Source organism: Podospora pseudopauciseta, chromosome 6 (genome assembly GCF_035222475.1).
Source record: "Podospora pseudopauciseta strain CBS 411.78 chromosome 6, whole genome shotgun sequence".
Classification (NCBI taxonomy): Eukaryota; Fungi; Ascomycota; class Sordariomycetes; order Sordariales; family Podosporaceae; genus Podospora; species Podospora pseudopauciseta.
The window spans coordinates 2,041,899-2,061,316 of NC_085895.1; the positions used below are offsets into that span (position 1 = coordinate 2,041,899).

General features: G+C 52.9%; 8 protein-coding genes across 8 annotated transcripts; 4 read left to right on the plus strand and 4 right to left on the minus strand.

Moving 5' to 3' along the window:
- Positions 1 to 309: 309 nt before the first annotated feature.
- QC763_601770 (uncharacterized protein) lies at positions 310 to 1,701 on the plus strand (the record flags this gene model as incomplete). The annotated part of the gene is made up of 3 exons (XM_062914027.1): positions 310 to 461; positions 525 to 691; positions 752 to 1,701. 3 exons carry the CDS (start codon positions 310 to 312, stop codon positions 1,699 to 1,701), a joined length of 1,269 nt encoding a protein of 422 aa, XP_062762911.1.
- A 174-nt stretch (positions 1,702 to 1,875) lies between these two features.
- Positions 1,876 to 3,749, plus strand: QC763_601765 (uncharacterized protein; the record flags this gene model as incomplete). Its single annotated transcript, XM_062914026.1, has 2 exons — positions 1,876 to 2,517; positions 2,572 to 3,749. Exons 1-2 carry the CDS (start codon positions 2,094 to 2,096, stop codon positions 3,747 to 3,749), a joined length of 1,602 nt encoding a protein of 533 aa, XP_062762912.1. The 5' UTR covers positions 1,876 to 2,093.
- A 153-nt stretch (positions 3,750 to 3,902) lies between these two features.
- On the minus strand, positions 3,903 to 5,436 carry BUB3 (mitotic spindle checkpoint protein Bub3). Its single transcript, XM_062914025.1, has 2 exons — positions 5,243 to 5,436; positions 3,903 to 5,175 (listed from the first exon to the last, which is right to left on the minus strand). Exons 1-2 carry the CDS (start codon positions 5,250 to 5,252, stop codon positions 4,139 to 4,141), a joined length of 1,047 nt encoding a protein of 348 aa, XP_062762913.1. The 5' UTR covers positions 5,253 to 5,436; the 3' UTR covers positions 3,903 to 4,138.
- Positions 5,437 to 5,494: 58 nt separating this feature from the next.
- QC763_601750 (uncharacterized protein) lies at positions 5,495 to 7,705 on the plus strand. The gene is made up of 3 exons (XM_062914024.1): positions 5,495 to 5,749; positions 5,807 to 6,135; positions 6,193 to 7,705. Exons 1-3 carry the CDS (start codon positions 5,686 to 5,688, stop codon positions 6,844 to 6,846), a joined length of 1,047 nt encoding a protein of 348 aa, XP_062762914.1. The 5' UTR covers positions 5,495 to 5,685; the 3' UTR covers positions 6,847 to 7,705.
- POP5 (RNA-binding protein pop5) lies at positions 6,870 to 7,625 on the minus strand (the record flags this gene model as incomplete). Its single annotated transcript, XM_062914023.1, has 1 exon — positions 6,870 to 7,625. One exon carries the CDS (start codon positions 7,623 to 7,625, stop codon positions 6,870 to 6,872), a length of 756 nt encoding a protein of 251 aa, XP_062762915.1.
- On the minus strand, positions 7,684 to 12,953 carry SFU1 (GATA type transcriptional activator of nitrogen-regulated proteins). Its single transcript, XM_062906273.1, has 6 exons — positions 11,410 to 12,953; positions 10,818 to 11,356; positions 10,001 to 10,763; positions 8,515 to 8,586; positions 8,328 to 8,455; positions 7,684 to 8,261 (listed from the first exon to the last, which is right to left on the minus strand). Exons 1-6 carry the CDS (start codon positions 11,715 to 11,717, stop codon positions 8,089 to 8,091), a joined length of 1,983 nt encoding a protein of 660 aa, XP_062762916.1. The 5' UTR covers positions 11,718 to 12,953; the 3' UTR covers positions 7,684 to 8,088.
- A 1,195-nt stretch (positions 12,954 to 14,148) lies between these two features.
- Positions 14,149 to 17,513, minus strand: QC763_601710 (uncharacterized protein). Its single transcript, XM_062914022.1, has 2 exons — positions 15,151 to 17,513; positions 14,149 to 15,088 (listed from the first exon to the last, which is right to left on the minus strand). The coding sequence occupies exons 1-2, from the start codon at positions 15,821 to 15,823 to the stop codon at positions 14,451 to 14,453; spliced, it is 1,311 nt and encodes a 436-aa protein (XP_062762917.1). The 5' UTR covers positions 15,824 to 17,513; the 3' UTR covers positions 14,149 to 14,450.
- Positions 16,832 to 19,009, plus strand: QC763_601700 (uncharacterized protein; the record flags this gene model as incomplete). Its single annotated transcript, XM_062914021.1, has 1 exon — positions 16,832 to 19,009. One exon carries the CDS (start codon positions 16,832 to 16,834, stop codon positions 19,007 to 19,009), a length of 2,178 nt encoding a protein of 725 aa, XP_062762918.1.
- Positions 19,010 to 19,418: the final 409 nt, after the last annotated feature.

A 19,418-nucleotide genomic window follows, 5' to 3' on the forward strand; every position in this document is an offset into this window, starting at 1 on the left:
TTCATCCGAGATGCGGGCGGTGTTGGTCCTGATGGTTGCTGAGGCGGAAAGGTTCGACGGGACTACGGAGTATCAGAAGAAACCGAGAGTCTCAGCCCTATGTTGGTTTCTCGAGCGTAGTGGTTATCAAAGCTGAATCATGATGGTGAAAGGTGAAGGGAGGGATGTTAGGGTTGAGGTATAAGTATTCGTGATATCCGCCGTTTTCAACAGTCCAAAATTATCATCACCATCATCATACACACCCGACTGTCTGTACAGTTATCACATCATACCATTTAACACGCAGAATCACCAAGCAGAATTACCATGGCACCCACCTTTGAAGAAGCCCTCACCTCTACCTTTACCCTCGCGCCTCCCCCCAAGAGCCCTCTGGCGCGCTACCGACTCCTGTCTCCCACAGCAGGAGTGAGAGTCAGCCCGCTGTGCTTGGGTGGTTTAAACATCGGTGATGAGTGGTACGCAGCCCCCCCCCCGATCCCCCTTTCCTTCCCACCAGAGTTAAGCTAACCCACATAAAGGAAAGCCCTCATGGGCGAAATGACCCAACCCCAAGCCTTCTCCCTCCTCGACTACTTCTACTCGGCCGGAGGCAACTTCATCGACACGGCCAACGCCTACCAAAAGGAGCAGTCTGAGCAGTGGATCGGGGAGTGGATGGCCCGGCGTGGGGTCAGAGATCAGATGTGTAAGTCCCTTCCCCCCTGCCTTTCTCTTCAAGGGCGGAGCTGACGATAAAGGGGCGCAGTCATCTCAACCAAATACAGCAACAACTTCCGCGCCGGCCACGGCGAAACCGAGATCATGGCCAGCTACATCGGCAACGGCACCAAGTCATTACACACCAGCGTTCACGCCTCGTTAAAGAAGCTACAGACGGGGTACATCGACCTGCTCTTCGTCCACTGGTACGACTACGCGACTTCAATTCCGGAGTTGATGCAGAGTCTCAACGTGCTGGTCAATCAAGGAAAGGTGCTGTATCTTGGGATCAGCGACGCGCCGGCGTGGGTGGTGACAAAGGCGAATCAATACGCGAGGGATCACGCGCTTAGGGGGTTTAGTGTTTACCAGGGTGAGTGGTCAGCTGTGGCGAGGGATTTTGAGAGAGATGTTATACCGATGTGTAGGGAGGAGGGGATGGGGATCATGCCTTGGGGTGCGTTGGGGGGTGGGAATTTCAAGAGTGAGGGGGGGCAGAGGAGGGCAGAAGGGGGGGGGGGTGAAGGGGGAAGGGTTCACGCGCCGGTTGGGGAGAGACATGTCAAGGTTGCTAAGGCGTTGGGACGGGTGGCGGAGAGGAGGGGGACGGGGTTGACGAGTGTGGCGCTGGCATATGTGATGCAGAAGGCGCCGTATGTTTTTCCGGTCGTGGGGGGGAGGAAGATTGAGCATTTGAGGGAGAATATTGAGGCGTTGAAGGTGAGGTTGGAGAGGGAGGATTTTGAGGAGATTGAGGGAACGGTGGAGTTTGATTTGGGCTGGCCGAATAAGTTGCAGTTTGGGGGGAGGTTACCGGAGAATATGCAGGATTTTTGGTTGATGGGGACGGCGGGGTGGTTTGATAATGTGCCGGTTGTGAAGGCTATTGTGCCGGCCAAGGAGGAGGAGGCTGGTGATCTGAGTAGTGATCATGCGGATGGGGCTAAGGTGGTGTCGTTGGTGAGTGGTGGGTGGAAGGGGGTCAAAGGTGAGTAACCTTGAGATGAGTTTTTTTGGCTTTTGTTTGAAGTTTATTTCGAGGATAGATAATCTAGTTGTCTCTTTACCACCAATAACGTTATGACCAATGTGCATTAAGTGTACAGGTTTATGTGCGGTGTCCTGGACTGTCTTGCTCCTTCCTTGATACTACCGCTCCTTCCTCGATACATCAGCCAGCCGCTCCGGAAGGTGCATCTGAACACATACCTTCCAACAGAGAATGTACCGGAAAGACTTTTCCGTTTAATGTAACACATGACTTGATTCCCATCCTCAGTTTTCTGTTCGACATCGAGACCTTGACTCGACAGTTCCTCTGGCTGTACTGGTGTCGCGGTGAGCCCCTGACCCCATGCACCTGGCTCTCAACCACGGTAGTCTTCACGATGGCCACCGAAGAAGGCGCGGAGACATACAAAATTCAGGTGACACCCCTTCAGCCAAGGTCCTCCAATCTTCGTACATATTCACGCAAGAAGTCAATCTGCAAGCTGCCGTCACTCAAGCCATCCCAGAAACAGTATCCTGTCAAGCCACCGCAACAAACTCAGCTAAATCTTCGAGTGACGAAGACACCGAGTAACGTTTCGAAGGCGGCTGAGCCAAGACCCTCGAGTCGCATCGAGGTTGTCATTCCGGATACAGAGAGTGCTAGTTTCGATCCTCATGACTACGATGACGCCTATGTTGGTGAGGAGGAGGATGAAGTCGTGGATGACGACGTGGGCGGCAATGAAGTCGCGGAGAACTATGAAGTGGTATATGCAAGCGAAGGTGATGGTGAGAATCTGAACACAACAAGAAGAGAGTGTACGTGTGGTATTCCTGACAGAAACATTGTGAGCCTGCTAACGTCCAAAATAGCCAACACAGTCTTCCTCCCGCCTGGCGCAGGGGAAGACGTGTATAATATACCAGATGACTTACCAGAAGACTTGCCGCCTGTCGTACCCAATAACAGTGATCGCCAGAAGAAGTCCAACGGCAGTGAACGCCAGAAGGACCCGGTCCAGGTTGTAATGCCATCAATAACACCACACTTCACACAACAGATGATTCGCGGCCGACCGCCCGGCAATGGTCCTCGACGCCCTCACCTAATCTTCAACAAGCTCCCTTCGAGAAGCCGCTTCAAAAAGCTCCCGCAGAAATCCGGACGACAGACCTCGGCTCTCCGCTCCAACCCAGGCGACGGCTTCTCAGACGATGAAATCAAACGCTCTGGCCTCGTACTCCGTCGCAGTGCGAAGCAAAACACATCAATCACACGCGTGGCTGACACTGATATCCCCCGCAGACCACCACTTCCCAGGCTCAAGCAGGACAAGAGAAGGGCAGACTCGGAGGACAGTGTTTTCGAGATCAGACCAAGAAAGAGGACAAAATGCACCCAAGAGCAGCCAGACTCAATCGCCAATCGGTCAACTCAATGGAGATCAACTCCTCGGATTGCAGTCCCAACACAGATCCTCATTCCACCTCTCCGCCAGCCCAGTAATTCCAAGGCCAGGGTTATCGTCTATCCACCCACAAGTGATGAGGATGAGGAATCAGAGTACAACCCAGACGACAGAGTCATTATCACCCAAAGCAGAGACTTCATTACCTCATCAGACTTGCGAACCACTGAGGACGAGGACGAAAAGGAGGAGGACGAGGAGGACGAGGAGGACGAGGAGGACGAAGACGAAAAGGAGGAGGACGAGGAGGAGGACGAGGAGGACGAGGACGAGGAGGAGGACGAGGACGAGGAGGAGGACGAAGAGAAAGAGGAGGACGAGGACGAGGACGAGGAGAAAGAGGAGGACGAGGACGAGGACGAGGAGAAAGAGGAGGACGAGGAGAAAGAGGAGGACGAGGAGGAGGGCAGTGGTTATGCAACATACATCTCCGAGACTTTCACCGGAGGCCAACGATCGAGCTCAGTACCTGTCGAGCCCACAGTACAGAGTGACAGTGCAGGCAACGGGGTGGATGCCGGGGTGCAGATTACTCAGGGGCTGGAAAAACGGAGAGGGTTGAAGAGGAGTAAGACGCAGTAGAGAGGCGCAAGGGCACAATGACTGGCCATGTAAAGGATTGACAATATTTTGGAACGTAGGGGGAAGACTGTAGGAAAGAAAGGGCGGAAAGAAGGAGGGGGATGTATTCAACATGCTTGACAATCTTTGCTGCACATAGCTTCTCAGCGGTTGGCTTGAACATCACCCTGCATATTTAGGCCATTAATCAGACAGCGACCTTGCTCTTCTTGGCTATTTTTATTTGTTACATTGTCATCATCAATATGTTCTCTTGCCAGCACCAAAAAAAACAACCTGAAAAAAACACGAATTCTCGATTCCCATTCCCAAACGCCTGGAACATTAAAAAGCAAGAGATATCTTCCCTCTCATCATCTCGAACTCCTAGTAGACCACAAACGGGCTCCTTATTTGGTCCCCTTTCCCTTGGCCTCCGTCTCCCCCAGCTCCCTCACAAACACCCTTGTCCTCCCCTGCCCGGTATAATCCTCCATCCCCGTCTCAAACCCAGGGCAAACCCCAATAGCGAGGTACTTCCCATCCCCACTGAACCCCAAGCTCGCCACCGCCTCGGGGAACTTTTGATACTGCCTCATCCTCCTCTTGGCCTCGGCATCCCAAAGCGCGACCGTCCCATCACCACCACCAGAGGCAAAAGTGCCGTATACCGGGTGAAAAGCGAGGGCGTTGACAGGATAAACTATATCCCCACCACCTTCTTCTTCCGGGGCGGCCTGCCGGTGGCACTTGAACGCGTATTTCCTCGCCTGCGATTCGGGCGTGTCCTCGAACCACTCCACCGCCACCCTCCCCTCAATCGAGGAAGTAGCATACCCAGCATCATTGGGCATGCACGCCACCGCGCGCGTCAAAAACTTGAGCGACGACTCCCTCGTCTGCCATGGGGCGGGAGGACTGGTGGCAGCCGCCAAGGTAGGCAAATCATAAATATGCACCAACCTCGCCGTCATAGCCACCACCAACTTCGTCGGGGACGATGACAAGGCGTGAGGTTTCCCGGGAAGGGGGATGACCAACGGGTCCGACCCCGGTTCGGAAAGCTTGTGGACGTGGAGGGTGTTGTCCCAGCTAGCGGAGATGAGGAGGTTGTGCGCGGAAGAGTAAACTACGCAGCGAACAGGCTCGGAGTGTTTCGACAGAACGGTCTGCTCGCCAGAGGTGAGGTCGATCTTCTTGACTTGTCGGTCCATGCCTGCGGTGTAGGCATCATTGTTGGAGGCATCGCCGAAGCAGACGTCTAGGACAGGGGCGCGGTGCTCGTATTTGTTGAGAAGATTGGCGTTGTCGCCTTCGCCTTCGGTGAGTTGGTAGAGGTAGACGTGCCTGTCCCAGGAGGAGACGAGGAGGCGGTGGGAGGAGTCGGGGGAGAAGACGAGGGAGGAGACGGCGTCGGTGGGGGGTTGGGGGAGTTCGAATTGTGTTGCTGTTTTATCACCCTATTAATATATACACGTATCATCGATGATGTATAAAGATGCGCGGATACATACAAGGAGCCATTTTGTCCTGATTTCTCCGTTGTGTGGTGGGAAAGCTGAATCCTGTTGAACAATCAATCACCGTTTGGGAGCTCTCTCGCAGATGGGAACTGTTGCGAAAGAGCTCCAATGCGACAACCAATCTCTGGGCAATGGCAGTAAACAAGCCTTGGCATATTCTGCCGTCCCACACCGCTATTATTTTCCAGACGACCGGTCCCCTATGGCCCCCCACTTGCCGCCCCTAGGTTGCGGTCAGCGTCATCGTCTCCCGCTAATCTTTTGGCGGGGCAGATGCAAGCACCGTGAAGCTGTCAAATGTCAACCAACTACTGAACCGAACCATCCAGAACACATCACTCTCACGCGACGCGATTAACATTGAGGCTCACAACACCACCCTTTCGACGAAACACACACCTTTCTTACAACTCTCCCACAACGCACAACACAAAATGCCCTTCGGACAACTCGTCCTCGGCAGCCCAGGCGCAGGCAAAAGCACCTACTGCGATGGAAGTACGTTCCTCCCCTCATTCTACCCCCTTTTCCCATACTAACCTCCCCCTGCCCCAGTGCACCAGTTCATGTCCGCTATAGGGCGCCAATGCTCCGTCATCAACCTCGACCCAGCCAACGACCAAGCCTCGTACCCCTGTGCCCTCGACATCCGCGACCTCGTCACCCTCGAAGAGATCATGTCCGACGACCGGCTCGGCCCCAACGGCGGCGTCCTCTACGCCCTCGAAGAGCTCGAAAACAACTTTGAGTGGCTAGAAAACGGGCTAAAAGAACTCGGCGACGACTACGTCCTGTTTGACTGCCCGGGGCAGGTCGAGCTGTATACGCATCACGCTTCCTTGCGCAACATCTTTTACAGATTGCAAAAGAGGTTAAATTACAGAGTATGGCACAACATCTTTGCTGGCTAATTCTGTTGTATGCTGACTGGTTGTCTACAGCTAGTAGCAGTCCATCTATCCGACTGCTTCTGCCTAACCCAACCATCTCTCTACATCTCCACCGTCCTCCTCTCCCTCCGCGCTATGCTCCAAATGGACCTCCCTCACATCAACGTCCTCACCAAAATCGACAAGATTTCCTCCTACGACCCCTTACCCTTCAACCTCGACTTTTACACCGAAGTCCAAGACCTCTCCTACCTCATGCCCATCCTCGACACCGAAGCACTAGCCATTCGTAGCGATAAATTCGGCGCCTTGAACAACGCCGTCGCAAACCTCGTCGAGCAGTTTGGGCTAGTAAATTTCGAGGTGCTGGCGGTAGAAAACAAGAAGAGCATGATGCACCTCTTGAGGGTCATCGACAGGGCGGGAGGGTATGTGTTTGGTAGCGCCGAAGGAGCTAATGACACCGTTTGGCAAGTCGCGGTGCGAAATGATTCGTCATTGCTGGATAGTATCGATGTCCAAGACCGGTGGATAGATAACAAGGCCGAGTATGACGAGCGGGAGAGGCTAGAGGAGGAGGAGCAAGAAAAGATCAGGGAGGCCCAGGCCCAGGCCCAGATGGATGCTGCTGGTCCGGTGCCTGGGTTGCCCCAGCTAGGTCCGGGTGATGGCTCGGGGATCAAGGTAGTTCGTAAAAAGAAGTAAACACTTGGCTTTGAAACTAAAACTCAATCCTCAACCATATCATCCTCAGAAGCGGAGTCAACATCTTGACCTCCAAGAATGGGAAGAGTGCGCTGCTGGCTATTATTGTCCCCGCGCAGCAAAGCACCTAGAGAATCGGAGGAGCTTTTGCCTTTAAGCTCCTCCTTGGCGGCGAGAACGAGAAGTCTGGCGCGGCGAATGGTCTCCTTTTCGACCTTGCGCATGGTGCCGCTCACGCGGACGACGCGGTAGATGCAGGGGCGGCCGTTCTTCATTGGACAAGACTGCATGAATGACAGGGCGGCCCAAACGAGGCGGTAGTGGTCGCGGGAGACGCGGAGGATGAACGTTGAGGTGGCGGGGGAGAAGTATTTGACCTGGAGGTTGTGGTTTACCTTTCCTGCGCCGCAGTCGCCAAACAAGGAGGTGACTTCGTTGCGGACGTCCTTCAGTAGGGTTTGGGGTTTGAGGTCTGAGTTGGTGGGCTGGTTGTAGAGGAGGAGGTCGGAGACGGCGACGGGTACGGGTACGGGTACGGGTGTGCTGGTGGAGGGTGGGAGGTCGGTGTAGAGGATGTTGACTAGGAGGTAGCGGTCTTTGAGGCGGACCATGATGAGGTCTTGAAAATCTAATGAAGGGTTGGTGCGAAGTTTGTTGCGAGGGAAAGTTGATGTTGACTGATGTGTGAGGAGAAGGGTGAGAAATGCTTGGCTTATCGATAAAACATTGTGATGGGCGAGCCCAAGTTTAAAGTAAAAGTGGGGCGCTGTTAAATGCATCCCTGAAGAGCGCAGAGCCTCTTCATCACAACAACACAACACACCATCTCGAACACATTCGCAGAAAACCATCCATTAACCAGGGTCATATTCCCAACCTGCCATCTTCCCTGAAACCCACGCTATAGCTGTCCACCGCCTTTTGGTTATGGTAGTCCCTATCATACAGCCTTCATTTGAACTCAGACCCAAAACCCATCCATCATCATCAAACCCGGCTCAATCAATCATTCATTCAATCCCAAGTCCCTGAGTTTGTAATCCCGAGTCTCTAATGAAATAACCCCCCGCCCCTTCCATTGGTCATCCCTCATGAGTGTCCCCCATTCCGATCCTTGACATGTAAGAAAGGTTGCCCTTGCTTGTATATTACTCCCACAGAGACCAACTATCCCATTCGCCTTCTGTGCTGAAAACAGGTACTCAGCCAGCCAATTCTACCGGTGCGCCTCGGTAAACAGGCTTAAACCTGCTCAGCACCCCACCCAGCATCAGCCTCGCGCATATTGGCGGGGGGCTCGATCGAGGGGATGAACTCCAAAGCGACGTAAGCAGCACCAGCCAGACCAATAAGCGAGCCCATGATGATCCTAAGAGTGCCGTCGTGGAGAAGGATGGTGCCGATGAAGATGTAGACTAGAAAAAAGTTGCCATGTCAGCTGGAACCCCAACCATTAGCAGCCCGGCATAAAATATACTTACAAACACCACGACCAATGAACGAGAACAAGAAAGATCCGTAGCGCGAGACCTGAGGAGGGATCTGGAACTCGAGGAGAGCGGTGGCCAGACCAAATAGAATCACGTAGACGCCGATAATCGACGACTGGCTGTTATTCCGTTGGTAACGATCCTATATTAAGTATTGGGTATATCACCAAAAACTTACAAGCCAACGGGGAAAAACTGGGAGATACCGCCAGCGACCATAAGACCACCCACCACCAAGTTCACAATGCGGCTGTGAAAGGGAATAGTTAGCATATGTTTTGTTCTTTCATCATCCCAAGATATAACACGGCCAGCGATGTCCAAGCTCCATCACGTCGACCCTTGCAAATCCCGACGACTGATGCTGTTTCGGCAGTGCATCGCAACCGAGTAGCCACACACTTCGTCCTTCATCGCTAATACAACGCAGGGTCTCGAGGCTCGGTCAGGCGTTCTCGATGCGGCGTCGTCATTGATCCAATACCATCACCGATGTCCAACCCTTCTCGTGCATCGCGCCAATCTATTTGATAGCGCACGATGGGTAGTCGCATTCCGCTATTCCTACCGTCGTCATTGCCCTCCCCCCTCATTTGATCCAACCTCCTCCCCTCTACAGCGCCGCGCAACAACAACCTCGATCCGATATAACGAAAAGCAAAACCTACAAGATGTTTGAGAAATCCATCGTATCTTTCCAATCGAGTCTTTGTAACTCTGTCCGTGTCTTGCTTCCGTGTCTCGAAGTTCGTCGGTCGGTGGGAATGGGAATGGGAATGTCTTGTCGTTTTTGCTAATTGCGCGGCGTTGTTTGGGTGATAGTTACGTGTTCCTTTCTTTTGACGTCGTGCAAAAATGAAAAAAGATTCTAGAAAGAAAAAAAAGGAGCTGCCTTAGGGAAGCTTGCGAAACATAAACTTGGTCAGGGAAACCGACAGGGGGAGCTCTTCCGAACAACCAAGAGACGGAACCCCAAATGACGCGGCGCGGCGCAACGTGGTGGTGCGGAGGGCTTCCGTGTATTAGGTAAGACTCCTCCGACCCCGGGTCCAACTCAACAACCGAAGAAATCTCAAACATCAGGAGGACTTAGGGGATTTGATTGCAAAAAGATGGAGGTGGTTTACTTGAAGTATATAAAGGGTTGAAGACAATATCATCATCACTGTATTTTTGAAGAATGCAGACCCAAGATACCTAGGTTGTCAGTTCCAATAGTTACACTTCCCAAAGGGGCTAAGCCTCAAGTACGATATCATCCGAACGCGGTTTCATGATCCCCCTCCCCTCGCCCACCATACCAACATAGATTAAATATTTTCCAGGAACCGGGTTGGTTGTATCATTCCTATCGATTGCAACTCTGCAAAAGTATGGCTCAGATGGTTCAAAAGAGAGTGAAAAGTGATTGTAATACTGTTGAGGATTGATTGATTGGGATTGCCGTGTCCTCTAGTAAAGGAACCCCAAGCACCTATATACCAGCTTTCTCTACCACCCGAAACGCCAAAGGCCGGTCGCTATCCCGTGCTGTCTGTTTAAACTCCAAACCCGTGCGGGCCCAATGTTGCTTTTCTCGCCCCATGCACTCCACAGAGAACCCCAGGCCCAATGCACCAACCCAAAGCCCATAACAAGATTATTATCCAGCAAATGGTGATTACCCATCCAACTCAGCCAACTCCCTCTCCTTCTGCTTCAACATCTCCCTCATCCTCTCCGCCTCCAAAGCCAACACAGCCCTCCTCTCCGCCTTCTTCTGCTCCGCATCGCTTGCTCCCATCAAACTCCCCGGACTAGGCAGCCTATCCTGCCTTGCCCCCCCTTCCTCCCCCTCCCCCCTCCCCATCATCGTGGGGTTCAAAATACTCTTGATCGAACTTAACCTCTTCGTCTGCTCCCCACTCTCCCCCTCCGGATCCGTTGCCGAAAACGACCTCTTCCTCGACGGTGACAAGAAACTCGCCGGTGACAACGACGTCTGCCGATCCCCACCCATATTCATCAACATAATCGGCGCCAACCTGTTCTCATTGTTGAGCGATTCCGGCTTCGACTGCGATTGCTGACTGGGCTGAGAGGAGTGGTACTGTGCCAGGTCGCTAGATGGTAACGGGGAGGTTTGCCTATTTTGCATGAGGACATCCTCCGGGACTAGTTTCAACGAGGATTCCTGTTGTTGCGATTGTGATTGCTGCTGTTGCTGTTGCTTCTTGCCAAAGCCCAGATTGACAGACCCATCGGCGTTCATCGTGCCACGCTCTTTTGGCGCCTCTGGTGATGGCGACTGCGAGTAGGGGCGGTCGAGCGTGGCACTCTCCATTTCTGGGCTGCCACCGGCGGCGGGGATGACTCTTTTCCTACGCTTGATGACGGATTTCTTCATCGTGACTGGGCGGTGGACGCCATGGAGTTTGTAGTAAAGACCTTTGAGAGGGTCAGCATTGGTGTATTCAAACATCGTCAGCGCTCAACACCTACCACAAGCATTGCAAATCGTATGCCCAGCCTCATCCCTCCGCCAAAGAGGAGTGATCGTAGTCCCGCAATTCTGGCACGCAATCACAACAGTCGTGTTCTGACTCTGGATATGAAGCGCGCCGATATCAATGGGAGTTGGCCCGTCGCCGTCGCTCGGAGTCGACGCTTTCGTCACAGCTGCTCCACCGCTACCACATCTCAAGACGCCGCTCTTTGACAGCCTATTGTTGTACGCCGGGCAACCACCGCACCCTTCAGCACCGCCGGTGCCATTGCATTTTCCACCACCAGGACAGGTGCCACTCGAAACTTGATCCGCGTTGACATATGTCGCTGCTGGGCTAGGAGCGAGCGCAACCTGAGCTTTCGGAGAGAGCTTGGCCGAAGGCTGACGAGTGCTAGGGATAACGTTTGGGGGACGCTTCAGATTAACCGGTCGGTGCGTGTTTCGAGCCTTGAGATACAATCCACACGCATTGCAAATCGTGGCCCCCTGTGGTGATCTTCTCCAAAGAGGGGTTTGTGTTGTGCCGCAGTTACTACAAAATTGTCAAACAAAGTCCTGGCCGAGCAACGTGGAGTTTTTCCTCACCTGCAAACCTGGCCGGCATGACCTTGAGTAGAGCTAGCAACACTTTGACTTGAAGGACTGTGGGCAATCGACTGAGGACTCGGCGGGTTGGGAGTAAAAGCAGTCGCCCGAGATAATAGTGGCGAGTCTTGAGGTCCTGATGTTTCATCTGGTTGCCCATTTGACTCCATTTTTGAACGGTCCGAATTACTCGTAGCTGCTTTGGAAGTGACAGGTCTTGTTGGCAGGGCAGTTCGTCGAGGAGCTTGCGCCGTTTCTGTCGGTGGCGGAGATTGTGGGACCGGAGACGCTTCTGACAACGCCATCATCGTAAGTTACAGGCGAAGGGATACGCTCTGTTATAATACGGCAAGGTGAAGAGTTCGGTGTTGGGAGCGAAAATATGCCCCAACATATGACGGAAATGGCCGTGGGCTAGTGTCGAGCCGTCCAGCGAGCGAGGCTGAAATCTCAACCTAATCGAACGAAGAGTGGTCTTTTGTCTATATAGAAAACGAGCGGCGCTAGCAGCCAGTCTAAGGGGAGTGAGATTGCCCTGTTTGACTGATTGATAAGAGCTGCTGCTGTCGTGGATGGGACAAGGCCAGCACGCCACTATGGATTCGAATCCGAAGGAACCGTTGGAGGGGCGACTTATTGCTGGAGCAGGTGATAATGGTGGAGAGTGACACCACTGGGCGATTGGGTAATTGGTCTGTTGTGGTGGGATGATGTTGTCTACCAAGGTCGACGAGATGGGAGAAAGAAGATGGTGAGCAGGTTCGGAGCAAAGAGTATTTTGTCAGATGAAGGGGCATGGGGGGGGGGGGATAGGGGGAGCCCCCAAGTGCAAATGATCAACTGCGTGGGATGCCTACTCCACCGCTCCACCAAGGCCGTGGTTATCTGATCTAGGCCGAGCGAAGAAGGGTCCGGGGATCTGATACCGATCTGTCTTCTAGGCCTGGACTATTGATTTTCTGGACCCGGAAGACCCAAGGATGCTACGCCGTATTCAACTGACCGGGGACAGGATGGGGACAAGACAGAACTACAGGACCTCACAAATCCGTTCCGGGCTCGTCTTGGTGATCTCTGGAGATGTGGTGATGGACAGTTCGGACTTGCAGCGGTTTGGGCAGCTAAAATCTAGAGAGGCAGACCTCCGTGGTTGGGGCTGTTCCCGAGAGAAAAGGAAGGACCAGCTGGGTTTCGAAGCCCATCCCGGAAGATTGGGTCCACTTGGAAGCGCGTCTAGCGAATCAGGGGGCTGTCAATGTCAGCAGACAAGGTCTTAGTGGTCTTGACCGGGGTGTCCTGGGACTTCCCAGCAGCGTCCGTCATTACGTAGGCAGCGCGGGCTGCGAGCGTGAATCCTGCATTATGTATTAGAAAGCGTTGAGAGAAAATGGTGGGCCCCAATGCAACATTCTTGCTACGATATGTTCTTGATACGCAGCAAGAACTGATTTTTTTTTTTTATCTCAGCGAAAAGCTTGCGCCTCTGTGGGACCAAGGGGTGTCGCGGTCGGCTGCCCCATCTCCGCCGCATCAGGAGGTTGGCCTTGGCGCTGCCGTGATCTGCGCATTGCCAGGACACCCAAAACTCCACCTCCGAATCAGATTGGCTCCTTGTCGACAAGATTGCAGCGACACCATACCCGATATGCCGTGTGACCTGACAAGGACCCGGGACCGCCTTGTGCACTCACTCTTTGTAACAAAGTGGACATATCTCGCGATCATGTGGACATACGATATCATATAGTTAGTGCGCGGGGGAAGAGAAAGAAAGATACGGAGTCGCTTGTTGTTGGGCAGAACGGCTGCTACAACCGAATGATGCGATTTGATTATCAGATCATCAAGACAACGGCGGCGAGCGATTGCTATCCGAATCTTCGATAACCAACTTCGGCTTCCCCAGACGAAACTGGGCCCGAAGGTGCCAAATCCGGTTGGCCTGCTGGCGCCGTCTTCCCATTCGCCCCGTTTTCGGCGCGATTGGTTGCCTTAGCATTGCCTTGGTATCTCGGGCTCGTCGGCTGATCATCCTATTTGACAACCCATATGCCGCCAAGCATTTTTATCAATTCCATCAACGAAAGTTGCCCCCAACATCACTATCACCCAAGATTATGATGTTCGAATCAGCTTACAAGCGACAGCACAAGAAGCGGGTCCGAGGTTTAATTTTTTGCGTGGTTTTTTCCATCAATGGCTTCATGTGTTTTTTTTCTCCCTCAATGTCGTTTCGGTTGAATAAAATACTCCTCAACTCTGCTCCTCATCCGGACGTTTGAGAGAAAAAAACACAGCCCCCCAAAAATTCTAGAACAGGGCTCCGCTGTCGTCTGCCGGCTCTTCGTTACAGCCAACTCCACCGAAGAGAGGTCCGAATCCGGGGTACAGGATAATCAAGATCCATTTGATTGGTCTCGTCCTACAAGAAAAGATCTTAGCGGCATGGTGGAATACCATGTCGATCCACTGCGGCATTGGAATTGCAAATCCAAACCACCAGATATCGGCGCTGCAAATCTGGCATATTCTCTTACACCCTCTTCTGCAAAGCCCCCGTCTCTAAGTGGTAGATATTTCCCGGAGATACAGATTCCGTGAATCCACACAATCGGTAATTTTCTCAATGGGCTAGATGTTTAGCCCGTTGAGCAGAACTAGCAACATCCTAGCAAAGCACAACCACATGTTTGGTGTAGTAGAGCTTCGAATGACGGCAACTCTTTAGAGAACAAGTGTTTGCCTCGGTTATGACAGTGAAATTAAAAACAAATTAATCACCCAGTCCTGCTAACACATGGCTGATGTTACAATGATGAATATCAACTCCTCCCAGGGTATATATATACTACACAATAAGATCAAAGATGCGAAGACAAAGGCAACAAATCAGAAGAAAAGAAAATGAGAAAAGAAAAGAAAAATCATCAGCAATAACCTCATGAACGCTATGTCCCTTCCATGACCATGAACTCATCAAGTCATAATACCCCCCCCCCCCAACCCCAAATCCAGTATTTGCAATCGACCACCAAAGCAGTCTACAGGTCTGGATCATCAGACTCGGATAACTCCGCCATCACTCCTTCGACATTCAGCAGATCAATCATCGCTTCCCTCGCCAAGTGAACAGGAATCGCAATGGACAGCGCATTCCAAAGCCACTGCCCCCGATCATTCATCGGGACCTGATGCAGAATGACAATCGGGTTCTTTGACGACGACGGATCAAAGCTGCTCAACATGACCATGTGCTGAATGACAGAAAACTGGTAAAGCGTCGGTGGCTTGGAGACAAACCTGTTGCCCCTCGCAAGAACCTCGCGCCATCGTTTCCCCAGAGCTCTCAACCTCCTCTCGATGCTGCGAGACATGGCATCTTCAATCTCTCTGTCGTAGCTACTCCCCTCTTCGTCGCTATCATAGGCAAAAGAATCGTGATCAACCCCCATAGAGTTGTCTCGAGAAATGGGCATGTTGAGTAGCCGCGCAGTGTAGTCGTGCACCAGAACAATTGAGAGTTCCTTGCGGGGAGTCATGCTAGCATCCTGCATCGACCATTTGATGTAACTCTTGATAGCCTTGACAATAAGACCGGACGCCTTGTCCTGGAGGCCGAGCTCCTCGTAGTCGGTGACGTGCTGGGAGAGGTAAAAGAGGTTCTCGAGTGCCTTGCCAGCTGTATTTCATGTTAGGTACTGTTATTATGGCAACCAAAAGGAGGTAGGGTATGTTACTTACCTGCGTGAATGCCCTTGTAGGCATGAATCACCACACGCTTCTCGCAATCCGAAGGAGTGAAAACATCGTCAAGATGAGGCTGATTGATGCCCCACATCTTGAAGCAGATTTTCCAGTTGGATGGAATCATGGGATGCAACCCACGCAGATAGATGAGCTTGTGGACCTTCTTTTGATCTTCGTTCCAGTCATCGTAGCCTTCCAACCGACTGACGCCTTCCTCATAATCGCCAATGATCTGAGGAATGGTGCCATAGTCATCCCAGTCGCTGCTTGTGTCGTAGCCATCTTCATGGATCTCCAGAGGCTTATCCTCCTGGATCATAGCCAGTCTGGAGGTTGGGCTGTATTGACCAAAGGATGGTTGTCGGCGTTTGGGGTAACCACCGCGTAGATGGTAACGAGACTCGAGGGTTCCTGGGTCAGAACTGGGTGGTGTAGAACCTTCCGAGTCGGTCATATCGACATCGCCATCGTCGTCTCGTTCAATGCTTTGCTTGATATCCTCCTCAATGCACTCTTGAAGACGGGAGTCTTCCTCATATCTGTCGCCATATTCGGATGTGGGTGGTGGGCTCAGGGGCAGAGGTGGGGAGGACTTGACTGACTCAACCCACGACCCGACGCTTGCCATGAGCTTTGGCAGCGATGAGAGCGCACCGGAGGGCCCCATCGCGACCACTGCGACTTTCCGAGGCCGAAATATCGGAATACTGTCAAGTAATTGAGATATCAAAGGGCCTGTCGTGTATTTCCTCGAGTTCCGTGATGGAGGGAAGGTTCTGAAATGGTGGCGGGCACAATTGACGATGGTTTTGTGGCTTGAGTTTGTGTTGGTTGCGACTTGTAAAGCTTGAATTCTTTCTGGAAGCTCGACAATCAATGTCTTTATGGAAAGCGCGGGAGAGAATGGAGGAGAAATGGGCTGCAAATGGGGAACAACGACAGATCAAGTGAATGGCCTTTTCCGTCCCAAAAGTGAGGCTGCTCTCATAACGAGCAGGAAACAATGGACAATGTGATGGTTTGTGTCTAGGTGTGCAAGGCAACTTCCGGAAGCAGATGAGTAGCAGCCACCTTCCCAATTGCAAGAACCGAGCTTCAGTTGGGCCCCCCCGGAACGTTATATCGGTAAACGGAATTCCTCCGGCGGATGACCAAGATGATTTTCATCTCAGCTGCATTCGGCGGCTCATGTGTGCAAATCATGTAGCCCGTCGTGGCCCAACGCCAGAAGTGACTGACAGGCTGGCGCAAGGCCATGTGGAAGCACGAATTGGGATTCAATTCTTCAAGGGAACAGGCAATTGTGCCCCTGATTCGTACCTGTCTGGCCTCAGTAAGCCATCACTTACATCATCACACCTCCCCAACGACATAAGGCAGCCAGCGAAAAGGATGCCCAATCTGCTAATAAACGGCAGCTGGCCAAGCGGCTCAGAGGATTGAATTGAGAGAGGCCAACGTGGGGGTTGAAGTTGGGGTTCAAGGTAAGGACGGGACATCTGGTGCAGGTGGTTGAACTCCTGCAGTAGTCCACCATTCATACTGGCAGTTTGTCTTGAAACACACTCTCTCATAGACATGGTCATGGAGGCAAACATGAGTTGACGTTGGAAACACATGTCGAACAGCGGATAGCTCCATCAATTGTATAAGTCAAGGTGGGGGGTACCTGGCAATGACCAGGTGCAGGGGTGAACAGCTTCCCAAGTTCCCACCTTCCAAGCCAAATGCCGACCCTCAGAAATGGCCCGTGCGCCCCTTCCACTTCACGCTAGCAATCCCTGTTCCTGTTTTCGCGTCGGGCGACTTTTTGATGCTCTGCAACTTTTTGTCTGGAAGTACCGAACGGTATGCGAATACATGCAACACTCGACTATTTTCCAACGCCCATCCAACCCCAACAATGGCGACCGAATTCGAGAAAATGACCGTTACGCAGCTGCGGGCAGAGCTGAAGCGCCGCAAGCTTGCCACTACCGGTCTGAAGGCTGCGCTTGTTGCCCGTTTGGTGGACGACGAGGAAGGGCAAACTGCAGCGGCCGACCAAACAGCACAGGACGAAAGCCCCACCGACGAGCCGGAACCTGTTCAAGATGCGAATCCAGAAGCGGGGACAGAGAAACACGATGATGCCGCTATGGACGATGCGCCGGTAGCAGCTCCAGAGAAAGCCACTTCGCCAGCTCCCGCCTCGCCTTCCCCGGCTGTCAAAAACGAAGAGACTGTCACCACTCAACCTGATTCTGCCATCGAGCCTGAAATTACAACCCAACAAGACTCTAACCCTCCCCCCGAAGAACTTGCCGACGTCGAGACCGTCACTATTACCGAGATTGTTCAAGATACAGTTAGCCGAAAACGTCGGTCTAGAAGCCCTCCCCCGTCTGGTGACGAATCATCTAACAAGCGAGCCCGACAAGACGACTGGGAAGAGAAGGCCGAGTTGGAGGAGTCGAGGAAGGAGCCAGCCTCACCGGCCGACAAGCACCTCGGCGAAATTACTCCCTTCGAAGTTGTGCCCCCAAGGAGCCCCGAAACTCGACTTCATGATGAGTCACCGCCTCACAAACGTCACGAGCGAGCTTGGGGTCAAAGGCTGGAGGGCAACCAACCCAGATACCAAGAGCAAAATATGGATATCGACGAGCCTATGGACGAATTTGGTCGAGTTGAGCGGTCTAGGCACCCTGCCACGTCTGCGCTCTACGTCAAGAATTTTATGAGACCCTTGAGGGAGGCATCAGTGCGCGAGTATTTTGTCCACCTTGCCGCTTTCCCAGGCGCGCCCGTCGATGACAGCTGCATTATCGACTTCCACGTAGATCAAATGCGTACTCACGCTCTTGTTAAGTTCGACAGCGTTTCGGCAGCCTCGCGGGTCCGCACAGCGTTACATGGGAAGGTCTGGCCAAATGAGAGCACCAGAAAGGAACTTTGGGTTGATTTCATTCCCTCCGAGAAAGTCGCAGAGTGGATTGACCTCGAGCGCCAGCATGGTCGTCAGACACGCTGGGAAGTCATCTTCGAGGACGACCCAGACACCCAGGAAGTCGTCGTGGCCTCTCTGGTGCAGTGTGATGGGGCCAGTTCAGGAAACAACTCGGGCAACAGACCTGCCCGGCAACCACTTCCGTCCCCGGTTGTTCCCACTGGACCCGGACGGAGATTTGCTGAACTTGAAGGCCAAGGATTCCCTGCTGGTCCCCGCGTCCGTGGCAGAGGTCAAGCTAAGCACGACCTCGAGAACTTTGAAAACACGAAGAGAACTTCTACAGGCCCGCCGCTGTACTACCAGCCCGTGTCGGAAGAGTTGGCCCAGCGACGTCTCGACAATATGCAGTCCTACTACACCAAGGACCGCTACCGCGACATGGGCCGCGAGGATGAAATCAACCGGTACACTTTTGAGAGCGGAAGCCAGTTTGTGGATCGTGGAAAGGAGGTCTTTGTAGGTATTCGGCACCCTATTCGCGAAGCCAGGAAGCGTCGCGAGCGTAACGAGCTCCGACGTGGGCGTGGGCGTCGCACACCTTCTCCTCCTCCTTTCAGGCGCCAGGATGATAGGGCGTACCGGGTGCGTGATGACCGTGCCGGTGGTGGTAATTGGAGTCGGGATCGGTTTGAGGCCTTGGATAGGGAGGATGATCGGATTGGTGATGGTGATGCCGGCCCCAAGATTCATCCGGATCGCCGCCTTAGCATGGAGAGAACGGATAGAAACGATGACCGCCGCTGGGAGAGGGGGGATGATGTGCCCAGGTCAAGATTTGATGGTGCACCGTTGCCAACGTATACTGGGCCGCCGAGGAACCACCGTCGCCGGGGTGGTGGTGGGGGTCGGAACAGGCGCTAAATATTTTGAGGAAAGGATGAAAGGGGGAGGGGGGGGGCCATCTGATCTGCACAAACTGGCAGAGGTGTTTGATCTATCAAGCCGTTTTTGTCTTTGTCGTTGTTTGACAGGGCGGCGTTGTAAGACTACATATAGGTGTCGAAGATGGGGCAACACTGCACTGACGATGGCGAAAAGGGAATATAGAGACGAGCGATGTCGAGAGAGCTAGCAGCAGCGGTGATTTGGTCATCGAGGGCAGATTATCACTAGCCCGGATCTGCAACGCCAGGATCAAGGTGGGACATTTTTTCTCTGAGCTTTTGCCCTTTCTATAAAGAAGCTACCTACTTGCTGGGGCTCAAAGAGGAGCACAGTATATAACTCGAGAGCTGAAACAAAAAATGAGTTGGTACATTGAGGAAAAGAT

Coding starts and splice junctions, on each gene's coding strand:
- QC763_601750 (XM_062914024.1), top strand. CDS start 5,686: ATGCCCTTCGGACAACTCGTCCTCGGCAGCCCAGGCGCAGGCAAAAGC. Junction 5,750..5,806: donor AAGCACCTACTGCGATGGAA/GTACGTTCCTCC, acceptor CCCCTGCCCCAG/TGCACCAGTTCATGTCCGCT. Junction 6,136..6,192: donor AAAAGAGGTTAAATTACAGA/GTATGGCACAAC, acceptor GGTTGTCTACAG/CTAGTAGCAGTCCATCTATC.
- QC763_601710 (XM_062914022.1), bottom strand. CDS start 15,823: ATGGGGCCCTCCGGTGCGCTCTCATCGCTGCCAAAGCTCATGGCAAGC. Junction 15,089..15,150: donor CTACAAGGGCATTCACGCAG/GTAAGTAACATA, acceptor CATGAAATACAG/CTGGCAAGGCACTCGAGAAC.
- SFU1 (XM_062906273.1), bottom strand. CDS start 11,717: ATGATGGCGTTGTCAGAAGCGTCTCCGGTCCCACAATCTCCGCCACCG. Junction 10,764..10,817: donor TACGATTTGCAATGCTTGTG/GTAGGTGTTGAG, acceptor ACCCTCTCAAAG/GTCTTTACTACAAACTCCAT. Junction 8,456..8,514: donor CAGTTTTTCCCCGTTGGCTT/GTAAGTTTTTGG, acceptor ACGGAATAACAG/CCAGTCGTCGATTATCGGCG.